The 20,308-nt window shown below is 35.7% G+C and overlaps 1 protein-coding gene across 19 annotated transcripts in view; it reads left to right on the top strand.

The window, feature by feature from the left end:
- Positions 1–20,308, top strand: part of ATP11A (ATPase phospholipid transporting 11A) — a 115,772-nt gene that overhangs the window by 57,701 nt on the left and 37,763 nt on the right. For all 19 annotated transcript variants that reach the window (XM_086880202.1, XM_086880200.1, XM_086880196.1 and 16 more), the window contains exons 3-9: positions 9,358–9,447; positions 10,580–10,660; positions 12,135–12,242; positions 15,040–15,168; positions 15,680–15,783; positions 18,386–18,436; positions 19,873–19,937. In XM_086880202.1, the coding sequence (XP_086736328.1) occupies positions 9,358–9,447; positions 10,580–10,660; positions 12,135–12,242; positions 15,040–15,168; positions 15,680–15,783; positions 18,386–18,436; positions 19,873–19,937 (628 nt within the window). The remainder of the gene's footprint in view (positions 1–9,357; positions 9,448–10,579; positions 10,661–12,134; positions 12,243–15,039; positions 15,169–15,679; positions 15,784–18,385; positions 18,437–19,872; positions 19,938–20,308) is intronic.

Raw genomic sequence — 20,308 nt, forward strand, 5'->3', positions numbered from 1 at the left:
TAGTTCTTCTGTTTATTGATTAGACTTTGCCTCGTTTAAAAAATAAAATATAGGTTGTCTTTGTGGAAGTAAGTACAGTGGTGATATTTCAGGAGGGGACAGAATTCATATAGATGCTTTATAATATTGAACAGTTCCTTAGACTGCTGAAAGCTGTTTTTGATGACTGTTGCCTGTATATGAAAACTTTCTATGCTGTCCCTTTCAAGTAAACTGTTATTCCTATGCTGCATCCCAGACAGCTTGAATAAAGCACTGTTGTAGCCTGACCAGCATTTATTCTGGTTCTATAAGCTGCTGCCTCTTACCCTTTCACCCATTCTAGTCCTTTGCTTGTTCATGAACCCTCTGGAGGAGGCACCTATTACAGTTCAGGGAAAGCAGACATGAGTTTACTACTAAATGCTCAAATGTGCAAAATTAAGAGGTCAAGTACATAATTGTTAGAATAGAGTAAAGATACATGTCTGTATAATGTTACCTCAACCATGAAGGATACTTCCTTCATCTTTCATCAGCAATATAGACAATAGCTTTCAGCTGAGCTTTTATAGGTGTTTAGTGCTTATGTAAGAAGGTGTATGATTGCTCTTCAAGGATGAAGAACTCTAAGTTTCCAAGTATAGACTTTACCAATTTAAGACAAACTGAGTTTCTAGAAAGGGTAGTTGAAAAGCATGAGGAAATGTCATTAATTAGTCTGTCTGTATGCTGCTTTACTAAAAAATGTCATGTCATATGCTCTGAAAAAGACATCAGCTAGCAGTAATATGAACCTTATACTTTACTGGTCCTTCCAAAGGTACACTTTGCTATACTTCACCAGAGGCTTCCTGCTGTCAGCAAGGTAGTACTTTGATTCAAGTCCAGACAGATATTTCATGTACATTGCAGTGTCACTGTGGAATGTGATTAATGCTCTGTCTGCATAATGATACAACCATGATTGTGAAAAATTATACAGGGACAGACCTTGGCTAGACAGAAGTGTTCTGTAGATTTGATGTGTTAATTCAATTATGATATTAACAATATATTGCAAAAGGTGCAGGTTGAAGTAGTAAAAGACAAAATCTCATGTCTTCTGGACTGTGCATAAAGTTCCTTTTACATTCTAGAGACAGTGACCTTTGCACCATGTATTCTTTTGTTGATTTAACTTTAAGCTACTTCAGCTGCCTTGGGTGTTGGCCTTTGAAGTGGCTGTTATGTGCCCTTGATTGAATTTATCACATGACGGTGCTGCAGCATGGAAAAATGTCAGCTGGTAGAAAAACCTGAACGTTTCAAAGGTAGAAGAAAGAAATTGAATTGGCAGGGAGGTGGCTTGATCTTTTCTGAAAAAAAAAAAAAAAAAGCATTCTGATGCTATTTACTTTTTGGTAGAATTTACAGATTAAAAGGAAACTAAGCTGAACTAGGCAGCAATAGCAGCTAGTAAAACATGGTGAGAAACAACCTCTTATTTCTGAAACAGGATTTTACTTTTTGGAAAAACTAATAAATTATAAAATAACTTTATAGTACAAAACTTCCTTAAGGTTCAGGCTTCATATTATTGTGCTGGGAGTATGGTTTTGTATTTAGTAGTCTTTAATGCATTTCTTCTCTGTGAATTCCTTCAATACTTTTTAAGCATATGTTAATTCTCAGAATAAAGAATAGTTCAACTGTAGAAATGTTTGCCAGAAGAAACCATGAGGCTTCATTTTAAATCTTACTGCTAATTTGAGTTCATATTCCAAATTATTGCATCCATTCATTACATAACGATGACTGTTATCCCCTGTTTATAATCTTGTTTCTGTTGATGGTGTTCCACCATATTCCTTTCCAGGAGGAATAGTCTTAGCCTGTTCAATAATTGTTTGTGTGAAAGCTGCTTCATGCCTTTGCTCAGGTTTGGTCTGTACCTTTTCCCAAACCAGTACAAACATGCACAGATCATTCAATACATAGCAAACTATGGATTTATGTAGTGGCATGATGATGTTTTTAGCTTGCTTTAATTTAATGTTTTTCAATATCCAAATTCCCTTTTCCTGAAGTTAATCTAATACCTTTATAGAAATAATATTCTTGAGGGAGCTCATTTGACAAAGTAGGGATTTGCACTTCTTGTTCTACCTGAGTCAATGAATTGAAGACTGATTGGATGTGTACATTTCTCTTGAACACAGGGAAAAATTGTACTGAAAATAAATTTTTTTTAAGGCATCAACATGGAGTTCATAGGAACATGTTTAATTACAGCTGTTTATGGCTTTTAGAAGCACTCCCCCCTCAAAAAAACCCAACCAAACAGAAAAAAACAAAACATAAAGAAAGAGACAAAAATCTCAAAAATTCCTGGATGGTTCTAGCCCATTTAATGAGAGCCATAAGAATTTCCTGTGTGTCTCTGACAAACCTGACCTGGCAAAATTAGAAAATTCACAAACCTTAGGCAGGAGAACAGATTTCCCTACGCACCCGATAGAGGAAGTTGGGTTAAGGAGACTTACAAAGGCTTTTACTCTTCATTTCAGTCTGTGGGTAATGAGCACACAGTATTTTGCCTTGGTGGTCCTGTCCAGCTGCAAACTTTTACTGCCATAATTTAATAAAGAGAAATTTTACAGCTACAGAACCCACTTGAGACTGAGTCACCAATGTAATTGGAGGCAGCAGGGGTTATGCTCCTGGAGGATGCTGCTGAAGAGTAGTGGGATATGACTCTTGCATGAAATATGAGATTGACTCTACAGTGGATGCAGAACTATTACTTGAAGAATTTGCCCTAAAGAAGTGCTACTAGAAGTAAATTACACATGAAATTATAAAGTGCTCATTTGTGCTGTAGCTTTATTTCCTGGTCTTGCTTATAGAAAAGCAGTAAGTTGAATTCAGATGGGAAAACAGTCCTACTGTTATTTCCTACTTTGTATGCTGTAAGCTATATTCATGGAGCAGAGATGATCATGGTTTGTTGCACAAGTGATGCAGTCTTCTGTGGTCTGCCTGTTTCCTTAGGACTTTTCATCAAATACTGATCCAAACATTGGTTTCTGTGATAGTGGCCTGAGACAGTAATGCTGTGTATTGGGAATCCTATACATTGCAATGGAAACCTTAGCTACCTTTCATGCTAATCTGATTGAGATGACTCACAATTAATCACAGTGACTAACAGTTTAATAAAGTTAAGTAATTCTGACATGTTTCAGCAGATGTTGTTGAAATATTCCTTTATTTCAGCAGAAATTCATGCCCTTCTACTGTACCTCTTCCCTGCAGCACTTGCTCATAGTGCTATTATAAACATGCAAAGACTGGGTATGCTCTGATTCCTCATTTTGTTGCCACATTTAGAAGAAATGTTAATACTGAAGCTTAAAGAAATAAGAAACCACCTCTATCAAGATGAGCTACTTGGAACCCAGCAGAGACCTAGGCTGTCCCACACTTTCCAAGGTCATGCTTCACAACTGCAAGGCTTTGTCTGGCCTCTCTAGGGCCATGACATAGCAGTTTCAAGATTAGTTCAAACACAGCCTTGAGCGATGACATTTGAAAGTCAGAAAAGCATCCAAAGCCCACAATGGAAAGAGGCATGGTCATATGTTTATGAAGCCGATAAATAATTGTGTAGCATACTCTGCAGGGGCAGAGAGGGTGGGTAGATAGAAATATGTATGGGACAGGGACTAATGCTGCGAGTGTTGTGTGTGCCTTTTACTGATCTACTCTGAAAGTAATGCTGAGCTCTCCATTTCTGCCTGGGTAATCCCTTGACTTCCAGCCCCACAGGGGGAAGCAGGAGGTCAGATCTGATGCTGCAAGGGCTGAAGAGTCAGGTGTGCCCAGCCCAGAGACTGAATGGGGCAGGAGTTGTTAGAGATGAAAGGAGTAAATGGACTTGGCTGGCATTAAAGCTTAAATGCTTCTGAATCAATTGGACTCTCAAAGGGGCCAGCTCAGAGATCTCAATACCTGAGCTGCGATGGGAGTGCATGAGTGTGCGCTTCTTCCAGGCACAATAATACAATTTCCTTCTGGGGATAACTGTCAGTGCCTAGAGAGAGCAAGGAAAAGCTCTTCTTTGCTCTTGATGATCCTGCTCAGCATGGGATTGCCAGGTCAGAGGCTCTTTGAAACCTCTCTTGTGTTCCCAGGAGAAGCCATTTACGCTTCCCATGTCTCAGTCCAGGGTCATTAGCAGTATTTTATCTTCTGGTGGTACTGCCCCTGACAGAGCCTTTTAAGTTTTTTGTATCAGTGTGGAGACTTCGTGTAGTGAAAGAGAAGCAAAATAAGGAAGGAAAACAACAGGTCCAAACCTAATGCCAGGGAAGACAGGTATAATTCTTCTCTCCTTACAAGTGAGAAAGTGAAGCTTGCTTGTTTGCACATATTCTTTCTTCTGTTTTCCTAGCATTCTCTGTGACTTCTGTCTTCAGTCAGTCATCCTTGCTGTAAGGTTTTGTTTTTTTTTCTTTTTGAAAACTATAATTACATAATTACAGATGCTGGGGGATTTCTTTGTCAGAGGAGCTCCTGGAGTTTAATAGCATCTATATAATAAAACTGAGAGTTGCTGAACAGGGACTACTAAAGATAGACTTGTTTGTAATAGAAGTCCTGTTTTATCACCGACTCTTTTTAAGAAATCTTATGCCAAAATATGTATGTTTGTTCATCAAGTGTACCATTTGATCTAACTTCCCCAAATCAGTTTAATTTTTTCACTTTCTCTGAACCTATAGTGATGGTTATTTGTTTGTAAAATCCCTAAATGTAGCAGAGCTTTCACTGATCCCTGTGTTGTGAATGACCTTGTGATGTGGGGAAACAGGAGTTCCTCCCTCAGTGGAGTGATAAACACAGTGCAGATTGTGCGTATGTTAATACTTTTGTTAAAATATTGTGTCTTTCTACATTCATTCCAAATTGTCATAAATATGACACAACACTTTTCAAAATACTACAGTTCTGTTGGGTAGCATATAAGCACAGAAGTCTGAATTTTTTTGCTTTGAGTCAGAGTCTTGATATTAGTTTAATACATTAAAGAATATAGATGAGTTCTGCTACAGACTTCCTATATGTGTATAAGTTGACACTTGAGTTAGACAAGGCATACTCTCAACTCACTTCTTATGGTTTCAGATAATTATTGATTTCCTGTTTTTTTATATACTTTCTGCTATAGTTTTCTCTACCAGTTCTCTGTATTGATAGACAAACGGTGTTTCAAAGAAGTAATATTTTTTTAACTAAAACTGCCTTTAAAGAAACAGTGAAACTTTTGATCAGATAATGCTATGTAAGCTGGTGTTATATAGAAAATGTTATGTCCTAAAAGTGCCTAAAAGGAGACTACAAAAAAAGCTGGAGAGGAAGTTTTTACAAGGGCATTAAGTGAAAGGACAAGGGAGAAAGCTTGAAGCTGAAAGAGGATTGGTTCAGATTTGCATTGAGGATGGTGAGGCACTGGTACAGGCTATCCAGAGATGATGTAGATTCTGCATCTCTAGAAGCATTCAAGGTTGGTTTGGGTGGGACTTGGAACAACTTGGTTAAGTGGAAGGTGTCCCTGCCCATTGCAGGGAGGTTGACACTAGATGCTTGAGAAGATTCCGAACATCCTTTTCTACCCAAACGGTGTTCTATGATATGCACACATGCCTGCAGTCTAGTTTTTAAACTACAGCTTTAAGAATACATTGTTTCTTGGTAATTGATACAAAAATGTGTACATTAAAATTATTGAAGTCACCATGGACACTGTCACGGTTGCAGCTAGCCTCTGTAATGCAATAGGACACAAATGACTGAAAGATAAGCTTTTCTCTATACTATCCTGATTTTATTATCCTCAGGATGGATTTTTTTTTTTTTTATGCAGAAAGGATGAAAATCATCATAGGAAGATGTCTATGAACCAGGGCTAAACCAATATAGTAGATTTTTTTGTTATAATAGTTTAAAACATTTACAAGAAACAGTAAAAAAGGTTGAGTGAAAAGAGTGAAATCAGGGTGTGTTAGAAGAGAGGTGGTGACTATTTAAAACAAATAATCTCTAAGAAACTGAGGTGTTGACAAAATTCAGTATGAAGTGCTTTTTCATACAGCTTCAGCTTTTGATGTAAAGTGATTACTTAAGAAACGCTACCTTTTTTTTTTAAGAAAATATCTGCCTCTTAGTGTGGAAAGAGAAGCTTGAAACGTGAGCCAAAATTCTGGCATGCAGATGCCAGATGAAAAGGTCAAAATACAGTGTGAAGAAGCACTGTATTTTACATTTTTGAATTAGTGTTACTGGCTCTGACAAAGAGGTGTTGTAGCTGAAAGCAAGATGGTATCAGTAAAGAGCAAGATGGAACCAGGGGCATAGGCAGGAATATGCCAGCACTGCAGGTGCTACTGCAATTACAAATGGGAAGAAAATCTACTTGAATGATGCTGTTTTGACACCAGATTAATCTTACAGACTCTTGCACGGTGCTTCAGATGCATCTGTTGGCACCGTGTGTTCTTCTTTTGGCTGCATGCATAACTACTACTGCTTGGTGTCTGATGTGTTGCTTCCCCTGTGCAAAAAGCACCCGTGTGCTCTGGCCTCTAGGTCTTTTGTAGCATTTGGAAAAGATCAATTAAGTTATCTCCAACTTGAAAGCTTAAATAAGCTTTAATTTTTAATTAATTTTAACTTTTTAATTACACTTAAATAGTGTGTAACTGTTTAGATAAACTTATATCCTTCAAGTGAATTATATTAAATAAAAAGGTAATTAAATACACATAAACTACTTTTCAAGGGTTTACAAAGAGCATGACTAGAAATTATCTGAAGAAGAGAGATGATATTAACTCTCAGCAGAGTAATCCGATGGATTTAATATCATTGGTTTTAATGACTTGCCTTTAAAAATTTTTGGTTTGTTCCTGCCTAACTAGGGTAGAGAAACTACCTTGAATGCAGCAGTCATGGGATAAATCTTGTTCTGAGTGTCAGCCCCTCTGTTGCTTCTCTGGGGAGTGATTATGTTGATGAAGCATTACTTGTCCGTTTGTAGATACTGCTCTGAGCTACTAATGGCTTGGGTAAGGGAAGGTCTGTCTAGATATCTTAGTGTGCTTTCTTGCCTAAACTGCAAAAATCATTACTGCTCTGTTCAAGATGAATGGGCAGAATAAAGACATACTTAGTATCCCTAAAACCCAGAGTCATAAAGTGCTAAAAATTTGTCAGATTGAAAATAAAATCTTAAGAAGTGTTAAAGAAGCATCCATTTTAGGAAGCACTTCTCAACCATAAAAGTGATTTGTTCCCATCTTACTCACTTTTATTCACCTAAGAGGGCTGCTGATTAAAGGTGGAGCTGTGGTAGACCACATCTTGGCAGGGAAAGCAGTGAGCTAAGGTTAGAATATAAGGATTGGATACTAAGTGTAAAGGTGAACAACCTTTTCAAAGATTGTTGTTTTAATTGATTTACTTGCTTGCTCAGTCAGATATTTTAAATATCTAGTCCAACAGTAAAATGCTATTACCAGACGTTTAGTCAGATAACCCTGTAGGAGATACAAAGTGGAAATTACTACATAAGAGATTACATTTTTATTTAATGAATGGTGGTTTGAGGGGCTTGTGTTAATCATCAAACTTTTAAAGATGACCCTTTACCATGGGAAAAATAGTATTTCTATCAAAAAATCGAAGCAGGAAAATGGAAACAAATGCTTTTCATTTTTCTATCCCAGCAGGTAGAGATTCTTAAAAAATAAATGGATAGTTAGAAAACAAAGGTAACTTACCTGATAGTGATGAAAATATGCAATTATTGGCATTTAATAGAATCCATACGGTCTCTATCATAATAGCAGTTTTGAATGATCAGCATTGTTTTGCAAGGAAAAATAATCAAGTCTAACTTGTTCTCTTTGAAAATTCCACGTAGCTGGATAGTGGGTAGTGCAAACTGCATTCCTGCCTGATGAAAAGTGTTCTGATTGCAAGACTAGAACACTTGCTTTTCTAACTGTTTGCATGTCTGCCTGCCTGAGTTTTGGTTTGCTCACAGGTGATTTAATGCTGAAGTAGCTATTATGCAGGATTAAGTGGTAACTTAGGGCATATTTAGGATAGATACCGATTTTTGGGACACGATAGAAGAACATTTCATTCCTATGTCTTACACATGTTTAGGCTTTAATTCCTATAAGGTAAAAAGATTGCTCTATATAATGAGGTTTCTTATACATTTAAAACATATTTCTTATGGATACTTTTTGTCTTTAGATATAATAGAAGTACTTTCCTTTTGGAGCTCTGTGTTTGCCTTCAGGGCAAAATTCAGAAGATGTCTAGCTCATGGAATAATTCGGTTATCAGCAAGTATAAGTGCAATCTGCCAAGAGGAGACAAGGCACATTTGTAACAGAGCAAGTAAATTAGGATAAGCTTCTTAGCCCATCTCATTTGAAATGAAAGTTTTATTGGAGTTGTCATTTTATTGTGTGTCAAAGGATAATTTGGATAATAAGATGATGCAGTGCTAGTTTTCTCAAGCCATTTTTCAAACCTTTTCACAGAGTTTTAGCTGACGTTTTTTACATGTGTTCCAATAAGCAATCCTTGCAATGTTTTTCTGGAGCTACAGAGTGAGCTGTGTAAAATGGCTGTAGTTGAACCTACTGCAGGGCAGGGGATGGGGAGTAGATGATGTTAAGCTCCTTTTCCACTTTTACATGACTTTGTATATTTGAAGATTTTACATTTTCTGTTTGCAGCTTTATATATTGTTTCTTATGTCATTTTACAGCACTTGTGGCAATTTGTAAGATCAGTACAGAAATATGCAGCCACTTACTCTTATTCACCACTGTGGTTTATCTTGAAGAGTATTTTTGTGTCCTTGCCGAGGAACAAAAGAGAAGCTGACAGCTTTTATTTGGTTGTTTTCCTATTACTGTGTAGTTAACTCTGAGTGCCATCTATCTCAAGTCATAAATATAACATAAAAGTGAATTATAACTGCTCTTTGAAATCACTCAGGTGCCTTTAAAATCCATTAAATAAACCATTCCATAACTAACTCTGGACAAGTATTGTTGCTAGTTAAAAGTTATTACAATCCCTAGTCCAAAGATTATCACAGTTCAGAAAAACTGTACTATTCTGATAATATGTGATTGTCAATTGAGATTCAAATTCAGTAAATTATTAAACTAAGTAATGAAAACACTCCTGCTTCTTCTTCTTGTAATCTTGTTCTTGCTTCTTGTTGTAGTCTTGAAATAGTGAGTTATAAAATTGAATGCGAATAATATTTCCTTCACAACCACTCATAATATGTTCATTTGTTTTCAGTACACGTTTTGGAACTTTATACCAAAAAATTTGTTTGAGCAATTCAGAAGAATAGCTAACTTCTATTTTCTCATCATTTTCCTTGTTCAGGTAAGCTATCCCCATTTTCTAGTAAGTTCTGTGCTCTTTCTAAAATAGGGAGAAACTGAAAAAGGTTTTAAAATTAACTGATTTTGATGACCATGGAGGTAAATAGTTTTACACTGATGGTGTGAAAAAAGGGGTTTTATTTAATTTCTGGGTTGTCAATGTGAATTTAATCCGAAGAGAATTTGACAGGATCACTAGTTGGATGGCAAGACATGTCTTGAAAAAAATGAAAAGAATGTCTGTAATTTTTAATTTGTAATAAACATCCAGATCAGTAAAACTGTTCCCATAAATTCTGTTGATGACACAGTTTTATTTATTTTGCAAAAATAATTTAATTTATAACAAGAAAATGTCTCAATAGCAGTTTTTCAACAGTACTGTGATCAGAGCCTATGAGAACTGAAATAATAGGTATTGATATGATGCTTGCTTACAGAGGTACAAAAATACTTGTTTTTGAAATTAGTCCCATGAATACCTAGTGCACTGCTTTCTAGGTATCTTGATATCTAGATAGATCTTGATTGACCTGTCATAGTCACTTGTTGTGTTAAATAATAAAAAATTTTACTAAGTGAAAAGCTGTATTGCTTTGCAGACCAGATTCTGTAGAAAAAAAGCAGTGCAGATTCCCAGGACTACTTATATTTTGTCATTTGTACTCCCTCTGTGAATTCTGCCTCTTTGTTTATATTTGCAGAAGCCCCAGCTCATTATTTCAAAATTTACTCTTTGCATGCCTAAGAACAGCTTTATTGTATAACATGTAAAGCCAGTGCCATGCTAATTTCTAATGGTGCTCCATAATTCTGCTTCCAAAGCTGCAGCTTTCCAGTCTAATACTACCTTAAGGTCTTGCAAACAAATATTTTTATGAGGCATTAACATCTTATGTTAACGTGATCTAACTACAGAATTGTATCTTCTTTTGGAATCCAGTTTTCAAATTTTTGTCTGTGTAGTTAGTACACATTCTTAAAGTTCTGTTGAAGTACTGTTTTTTTCAAATAAAATCCCTTGATATGCCCTGTAACATATTGATGAAATAACTTGGGAGATCTTGCTTGAAGGATTGACTGCTTACATTCACAAAAAGGTAACCAGAAAATATTTGTTCTTTTTGTTGCAGTTAATTATTGATACACCTACTAGTCCAGTTACAAGTGGACTTCCACTTTTGTTTGTCATCACTGTCACAGCTATCAAACAGGTGAGTAATGTTGTGAACAAAAGTAAAACTAAAGAGAGAGTTGGGTCAGTTTGTTCTGCTGTCCAAGCAATGTCCTCTCCCAGGCTCTTGCCCACCCCCAGCCTGCTGGTCTGCCGTGGGAGAAGGTTGAAGAGCAAGCCTTGATGCTGACACTTCAGAAGTACCAAAACACTGGGGTGTAACCAAGACTGGTTTAGCCCCAAGTACAAAGCACAGCAGCACAGGACTGCTGTGAAGAAAGTTAAATCGTCCCACATAGACCCAAAACAGAGGAAGATTTCAGTTGTCCATTAATAGATAACATATAACTTACTACCTTCATAGTCTTTATGCTAAATGCAGACTTTTCCTTCATGAGTCTCCAAGAAGCTATGGAGAGTTGTGTTTCTTTACAGTGGTAACTATTCATAATTGAGTATTTTCTGTAGTTAAATTCAGAACTTCTTGTTGAGCGGAAGTTGTGATATATGCAAGAGCTAGTATTTTAGTGTGGCTTTCCCACTTTTAAGATTTTAAAATGTTACACTTTAAAGTCTTACTGTTAGTAGTGACCTATCAAAGCCTGGGTTATGAATGCTGTGCCTGGTACTGCAGTTCTATGTATTTCCTTGATTTTTCTTACCAGCAACTTTTGTAGATTTTGAGACCTTCTTGAGGAGCTGTACCAACCCCTGGGAAAATACTACACTAAGGTTTTAAAGTCTCAGTGGGTTCCCAGATTATTTTTCAGAGCATCCAAGGTAGTGATGCTTTTGTTCTGCATTGAATTTTCAAATGTGCTCAAGAGAGTTAGACCTAAGAATGCTATGGACTACACAGTGGTATTTTCAGTCTCTTAAGCACTGATGACTTTGTCAGTCCCAATCTTTGCTATATGGGAGGACTTTTTCAATAGAAAGTTGAAGATTCCCTATCCTTTAGTTTGTCTGCTTGTATAAAACACAAATTCATAGGGTAAGTGAGCACTAAAAATAGGGTACTCTGTAAAGTTTCTTGAAATAAAATTCTTCACAACTATATATTGTATATAGAATTAAAAGGTTTGGCTTAGTTGTATGGCAGTCATCAAATACGACAACCTTTTGTCATGTCATCGCTTTATCAACTTGCAGGATAAAGTCCCATTCTTCCAAAATATATTGCCTACACTACTACCTCCTTGTCTGCTTTTACAAATACTGCGCACTTACTCGAGTCAATAGAGCATGAGCAAGAGATACCAGAAACTGTTCTACACTTTCAAAATGCTTGTTCATCCAAATGTCTTCATTAAAAGATGGTTTTGTTTTTTCATAGATATCCAGCATAACTCTAGTACTGACACATACCACAATTTCATCTGTTCTAGTGAGAATGCTTTTTCCCTTAAAGTGATGAAGGATAATTCTTAAAATTTTTCTTAAAAGCTAGAGCTATTCTATGTCTTTATAGTCAAATGTGCATCACTGCATCATTCCATTTCACTGTTTTCTAGGGTTATGAAGATTGGCTCCGACATAAAGCTGACAATGCAATAAATCATTGCCCTGTTCATTTCATTCAGCACGGTAAACTGGTTAGGAAGCAAAGCCGAAAATTAAGAGTAAGTAACTATGACTTAACAGGTTTTGTAAGTCAGACTTTTTCACCCTTCTTGTACACTTCACACATAAAACAAGTTATACAGAAATGTAGGATGATGATGTAGCATTTATTTCATTTAATGATTAGACCTACAGTATACTAATTTTTAGTTTTATGCCTCTGAATAAAATATTTTTATAAAATTAAACTTGTAATGAGTTAAACTATCTAATGAGATTAGATAAACCTCATTTATTATCATCATTCTAAAATTTTAATTATTTTTAATGTTACTAGTGCTGATTTTATCAGGCTGTTTTGCTTAACTGGAATTAACTAACTCCTCCTGTTAATGTTACTTGCATTTTCCATCTTTAACTTGGAATTTCTGTCATAATTTATCTTTTCTCTATTTCCTGTCCACTGTGATTATCACTGAATTATAGGACACTTTGGGTTGATAGGAAGCTTAAAGATCATCTAGTTCCAAACCCTGTGCCGTGGGCAGAGATACCTTGCACTACACCAGATTGTTCAGAGCGTTATTTAACCTGGCCTTCAACACTCTCTGGGATGGGGTATAATTACTGTTATGCACATTATAATTTAATTAAGGCTGATTGTTACAATCAGTGCTATGTATAGAGATACATGCGTACATACAGACACAACACATTCTAAATATTTTCTCAAAACCCATCAAATCACAATTTCTTCATTGACCTTGTGAATGCTGCTACATTCTCTTTTCAGTATATTTTCAGAAATTAGTTTTTGCTGCTTGATTTGTGGGGTTTTTTTTGTAAGCAGATGAACTTCTTCACGTTATTTTCTTTAGAATTCATAAAATTTGATAGATATTTGTTTGGAATTTTCTTATTTTTGTTTGTTTGGATGTCTTTTTGTGCTGTGCTGTTTTTGGGCATAAGTGTATCAACAGTGTTCACAGCCTTTCTGCTGTGACCTTCCATTTGAGTGGGATAGCTTCTGCCTAGGGCTTCCTGGTAATAAAAATCAGGACATCCCATGCTTGAGAATTCCAGGTGTGTTAACTATCCAGTTAAATATTCCAAACAAAAATAGTCAAGTATCATGCAACTGGATTTTGAATTTTAATGGTTAATCTGTTAATCATATTTTCTTAATTTCTCCCCTGCTTATTGCCTTTCAGAGGGTGTTATTGAGTGATTATATGATAGGAGAGACAGACTTTGAAAATACTTGCATAGGAAGGGATATCTATGTGTATTTGTAAATCGGTGAAATTCTCAGATCTATATAACATGAGAAAATAGATTAGGTTGTAGACCTAAAGTAGACCCCTCTGCACCTAAAGCCTCAGGACACTTGATTAAAGAAGGAAAAAAAGAAACCCTGAGTTCTATTTCACACAATCACACAAGCTCAACAACAGCTGAGGTTTGCAGGCATCTCTGAAGATTTTCTCGTCTATCCCCCAGCTGCAGCAGGACAACCAGGAGCTGTTTGCTCAGGACCCTATCTAGACAGGTTTTAAGTCTCTCCAAGGATGGAGACTACACTACCTCTCTTGGGCAACTGTTCCAGTGCTCAATCACCAGCACAGTGTAAATTAGGTGAACCCTCCCATATTCCAGGCTGTGCCCTCTGCCTCAGGTCCTGTCACTTTGTACCAGAAAGAACCCATCCCTGTCCTCTTTGCATTCTTAGCTGACACAGCAGCAAATGCTGGAACACCTTTTAAATTCTATGAAGATGCTATGTGTTAGTATTATTATTTGGTTTGAGTTGAGGAAAATGAGAATTTCATACCTGATTGTTGCAGTTATGCTTAGAGTTTGTGTTCTCCTGTGATGTGTGTACAATCTGCAATTTTTCATAGCTATTGGTTCAGAAAAAAAAAAAGCCTTTCTCATATATGCAGTTAGATAAATCTCATTTTTTATAATCATTCTAAAATTTTATTTTTAGATGTTACTATTCCTGATTTTTATCAGACTGCTTCACTTAACTGGAATTATGTGACTCCTGCCAACTGCTAAGGATAGTGGGATTTAGCTTTATAAGCATATAACAAGAACAATGATTAAGCTAAGTCTTGTAATAAATTATGGTGTAAAAGTATATTGAACAGATGTTGACTTACATGAAAAATAGCAAATATTACATATTTTTGAAATTTTTTTTTTTTTATTAAAACCCTGATATCCTTAGAACATGGAGTATGCCTTTGCCACTTGTTTAACCTCTAAAAATGTGGAAAAACATTCTTCTTGAATGATTTACAAGAATATTTTGAATTTGTAATTGGTTGGCTGTTCTGTTGCAACATTTTAATGTGCTGTGAAATATTGCCTATGTTACCATGAATTAAAATTATTTTGCTCACCTTTAAACACAGATAAAAATGGGGTGGACTTCTAGTCAAAAATTCCGCTAAAAATGTATCCTGTTTTCATAAGCAGATGAAATTATTGGCTTTTTCAGCTGTGTTTAAGAGCAGCTTACATCTCTTGGTGGTTTTGAAACAGTTTTGTTGTATTTAGTCTTAAGGATAATATCTTCCATCTCTCAAATAATGTTGCAAAACTAAGACAGTACTTTCTGGTGGTTTCCTGTAGAGGAAAGCCAGAAACAGTAGATCTCAGTCATTCTACAAGGTATGATTCAGTTTTCCAGAGATATCTCTGTTGTTCTTTACTCTTGTGGTAAAATCCTAGTGTAAATAAAAGCTGTTGAATTTTCAAAATATTTGTGTTAATCTAGGTTTTAATTTTGAATTCTGAAATATGGGCTGCTACATACATGCATTTTATTTTCTTGTGTTTTTTCCTTAGGTTGGAGATATTGTAATGGTAAAAGAAGATGAAAAATTCCCATGTGATTTAATATTCCTATCAAGTAGTAGAGGAGATGGGACATGTTTCGTTACAACAACTGGTTTGGATGGTGAATCCAGTCACAAAGTAATTAAATGTTCTACATTTCCTTTTTAAGGCCAAGTTTGCTATTAGTTTTTGACACAGATCACGATATGACTTCATGCTTATATGTAAGCAGGTACACTAATGTACCTTTGTGTAATTTATCTTTCTACCATCTGACTTAATTTCTCTAAAAGTAATACTATTTTATGAGAAGTTTGAAGATGTTTTTTGTGATTTTGTCTGTGTCCAGTAAAGGCATGCAGATTACAGTGGTAATACACTAACTTTTTGTACTTAAATGTTTTCATTGTGACCTGATCTATAAATACACTGCAAGGTACTTGCACATCACTGTAGAATCATTAAAAAAATGGTTGGAAAAGACCATGTAAGAAGATGCCCAAATAGGAGCCTTCAGAGATGCTTCTTATTTGAATTATGAGCTCTCACATAGAAGTTAGTAAATTTTATGCTGAACTGCAGTGTATGTACAGATTAATGTCATGTATATCTGTTTTTTATTTTATTTACATGTTTTTATTAATTCCAGACTTACTATGCTGTTCAAGACACAAAGGCATTTCACAATGAACAAGAAATCGATGCACTACATGCTACCATTGAATGTGAACAACCTCAGCCTGACCTTTATAAGTAAGACAGTAATTCTTACCTGTTTCATTTAGGGTATCTGAGCAATAAGTCATAAAAATATCATAATGTAAAGATACTGGCTGCATCTCTCTGGTTAGAGTGAGCTTGAAGTCAGGTAGGTCTTCCATCCATACTCCTTTTGTGCAGGTAGCTCCCTAGGTGTGCTCTGGGGTAGTGATTTCCAAAGTGGGATGGCATGAAGCAGTCCTCTGAGGAATGTGGTGAAAATTTTAGACCTCCAGTTTCTTTTTTTTTTTTAATACAAAAATAAGAAAGAAATTAAGCTTTACTAGTACTTAGTACACTTCTTGATATTGGCACCCACACCTCTCTGTACGTCACATCCAGTTTGTGAGGTTCTCTAGAGGAAGAGGGTGTTCCACAATATGGAGATGTTGCCTGTGGCACTCACTCCTTTGCTTTCAGTGTATTGCAAAGTGTGGTCATTTATGTGTACCTAGTTAAATGTACAGATTATGTTATCTAGTTTTAACTAAAATAACACTCACAAAATGCTGAAGTGGCCTAAAAAGACTCCTGCAAAGATATTGCAGATTGAAGATAATAGTAACATGCTAGCACAAATGAACAGTAAGTAAATGGCAAGCACTTCTAGGCCTGGTAGAGATCTTCATCAGTCACATAACAAAGTAAAGCCACTGTTAATCTAATCAGATCTAAATTTAAATTGTCAAGACTATTTGAAACACAGATTTTCATCTGCTGTTGATAACCATGAGCCTCACACCATAGGCTTTGAAATACTGGCTAATGACAGCATGAAACCATCATGATTAGGAAAACACTTTAATGCAGAACATGAAGAAAAATGTCTACAGTTGTATAAAGTCGTACAATACTCAATATTTAACAAAAGAACTGTACACAATTCCACTAAACCTAATGAGAAATCTTGAGAAGCCTCTTTTGAGTTTTCTTTCTTAATAGTAATACAGAAAGTCCTATACCATTGAGAGAACACTTGTTTTTTTCTGCCACAGTAAAAAGTAGCTGAAATAATACACAGAAAACAGTATGATGTCAAGCTGAAATGCACTCTTTTGACAGCAAATACTGTTGGAAGATGCAGAAAAAACTTTTTTTGCTTATTTCTGAGGTATTGAAGGTATGTGCTTTCTGTGATCTTGGTGATTAAGAAGCTGGTTTAGAACTCTGCTTGAGAACAGGTTCTGTAGAGCATCAAGTCCTTCACTTGCTTGACCCTTTTTTTAAATACTTGGGTCTCAAAGTGAATGACTGCAAGTTGAAACTCATGCTATTACAGATGGTGAAATTCTTTGGGACACCTGTTGACACAAATTATGAAAATGTTTATTGGTAGTCAGCTTGTATCTCTGCTGATGTCTACTTGAAACTTTACCTCTCAACAAAACACAGCAGTAAATCTTTTCTTCCAAAGGCGTGTGGTTATTTTATATCATAATGCATCATAACCAACTGTACATTACTGTCTTCAGATGTGGCCCTACCATGTTGCATGTTCTTTAAGCAGACAGGTTACCACTCCTCTGAGCTTCAGAGCTAGTAACAGGCCCACCAGCTCCCCAGTTTCTTCTACCCTTGAGAACCCTAATGTCCAGCTTAATCCTCTTTGCATTAGGTTATCCACTTGGACTGTGGTATGGCAAATGCAGTGTACCAAGTCTGGCTGGAATGAAGTCAGTTCTCTTCATAGCAGCCGGTGTAGTGTTGTTGCTCTGAGACTAAAACACTGTTAATTGCACACCATGGTTTTACCTATTGGTGCAAAATTTTTGCACAATGTCAAACTTTGTTCCTCATTTTGCTCCTCCATCAAATGGGCTGGGAGTGGCTAGGAGGCTGGGGATGGACACAGCCAGGATGGCTGACCTCAGTTGACCAGAGAGATCTGTGCCATATAGTGTCATGCTCAACAATAAAACCAGGGAGCAGGGGGCAGTCTTCCAAAGCAGCTGTTGCTTGGAGACTGGCTGGGCATCGGCAGGCTCATAGGGGGTGGTGAGTGGTTGCCTTTGTGTCACTTGGTTTTCTTCCCTTCACTTACTAAAATGTCAAAATCTTGCTTTTGCTCTTTCAATTCTCTTCCCTATCCTGCTGGGGAGGGAAGGAGTGGGAGGCTGATGGGTGCTTAGCTGCAATCCAGGGCCAAGCCACCACATACAGATAAAATGCACTGACAGATATTGAGAGAAAGAATTACTTACTAGCTCCATGCTTTCGTGTTTGCTTTGGTTTTAATTTAGTTGTAGGCTTTAGATGTTGTAAAAGATAGTAATTGCACTGACTTGTCTCGGGTAGTTTAGGGAGTAACACTTTTTATTTCTTGTTCATGGGTCTACTTAGAATATTTATCCCTAATTTTATGATCTCTTACACCTCCTTATATGCAAAATTTATGTCAAGTTACCATTCTGTGTATTTTTGTATTTACATATTTTAAGTGTGTGTATATATATATATGTATCTCTTATGTTCCTGTTCTGGATAACTGGAGCCTGTTCAGTTGGAAAATGTTCTCTGTGATACATACTTTCTAGAAAATATTTCTTAAATACTCTATTAGCAGTACTGTTAAACTACTTGTATATTTTCCTTTCAGATTTGTTGGTCGAATAAATGTTTACCATGATAGGAATGAGCCTATTGCAAGGTGGGGAAATCCAGAGTTTCTACACATTCAAATATTTCACAGTTGAATAAGTATCAATAATGAGAATTACCCTTTTTTCACATGGTGCTGCTTTGATTTAGTGATAGAATATTTTTCTCTTAGAAGATTCCAGGCTGCTATTTCATAAATAATTGATATTTCATCTTCTAATCATATTTATCTTATTTAGTATTTTAATGTCTTGATACAAACTTCACTTTCATCTGAAATTCATTTAGTTTGTAAATGATGTTGATATGATCTTGACAGCACTTGTACAATACTGCCCCATTAGCATAAGATCTTGGTAGTGCACTAAACAATATAAATAGTATCACTTAAATATTTCATTTTTCTTAGATTTGAAGGGTTTGAACATGTCAGGTAGTTTTTTTGTGTTTAACTTTTCTAAGTGGGTTTGTACCTCTGTCTAAAACTTCCATAGTGCTGTGTCTTCAAGAAAGGCAACATGCAACTGTTCTGATTCTTGCCACTAAGAGGCAAAGCAATAGGAGGGAAAAGCTGCTTGCTGGAGTGATACCCTAGATCCCAGCATGTGGGGAGTTACTGAGTGCTGGCTAAGTGCCTTCCTAACCTCAGTGTGTCTGTAGATACCTTGTTTTCTGTCACAGTCTGCTGTGGAAACTGTCCATTGGTCTGGGTCGTTCATGTAACATTGTTCCACTAGTTTCTTGAAACTAATTTCAAGTTTTACATCAGAATTGTGGCCCTTTCTTTGTATTTTCTTAATTTTTTGGTAGTTTCATACCACAAGTGCACTTTGAATAACCTTTGGAAATATTGAACTTATAATTGTACTTCTTGGTTTGTTTTTTTTATTGCTGTATAGATAGAATCTGAATTCTGCATGTGATCTGTCTGTAAAGTAGTCCTAGGTTTTGAACTTTTATGTTGATTAGTGTATGTAGTGTTCCAAAATATTATTTAAATTTCATTGAGGTCCTTACATAAATTCCTGTACTCTTCAATAAATTATTTTAGCTGTATTTATCGGCATTTTAAAAAATGTTTACAGCAAGTATCAAAAATACCTTGTATGCCATTTATACTTAAAATAAAATAGAGGCATGTATTGTCCTTAAATAGAAATAACAAACAGTAATAAACATAGTTTATCTAAGTCTAAAAACTAATAGAATTAATATTTTTGAAAATGAGTACTGTATAATTAGGATCTTGACTGTTTATTTGGGTTTAGGTGCATTGGTTTAAGACTTGAATTTTGAAATTGTGACCTTAATTTTAGGCATCTGTTTATCTATTTTTAATTTTCACATTAAAATTTTAAATATGCCTTGTAATTTGTTAAAATAAAAGTTTTTTTAGTAAATCTAATTTCCTGGTTTGTGTGACTTCCACTAAGGACTGATGGTTTTCTCTAAACGTTTACATTTTCTAATACTTATCTTTTGCAGGCCATTAGGATCTGAAAATCTGCTTCTTAGAGGAGCCACTTTAAAGAACACAGAAAAAATCTTTGGTAAATATTTCTATTGACTATTTTAATGGACCCTGAAGTAATAAGCAAACACCAAACAAGGTTACAAACGTATAGTAAGCCTGGGCTTATGATTTCTACTGGGTAACTTGTTTTACAACTTTATTATAAGGTTTAGTGTTGTTACATACAAGCACTTTAGCAATTGGAAACTGGAATGGGATGTAAATGCTGCTTAAAATTTCTAAGTACCAAGATAATAAAGCCATTTCTAATTTTGGGTTATCATCCAAATCTGTGGTTTCTTTTTTCAGACTAAAGAATTAAAGAAATTACAGAGATAATAATCTAATGAATTGTGCTCTTTTGAAGTTACTGCACTGTGCAATTTTTAATAAAACAAGTTGTCTAAT

The sequence above is a fragment of the Cyanistes caeruleus genome, chromosome 3, assembly GCF_971803275.1.
Source record: "Cyanistes caeruleus chromosome 3, bCyaCae1.hap1.1, whole genome shotgun sequence".
In the NCBI taxonomy this organism is placed as follows: domain Eukaryota; kingdom Metazoa; phylum Chordata; class Aves; order Passeriformes; family Paridae; genus Cyanistes; species Cyanistes caeruleus.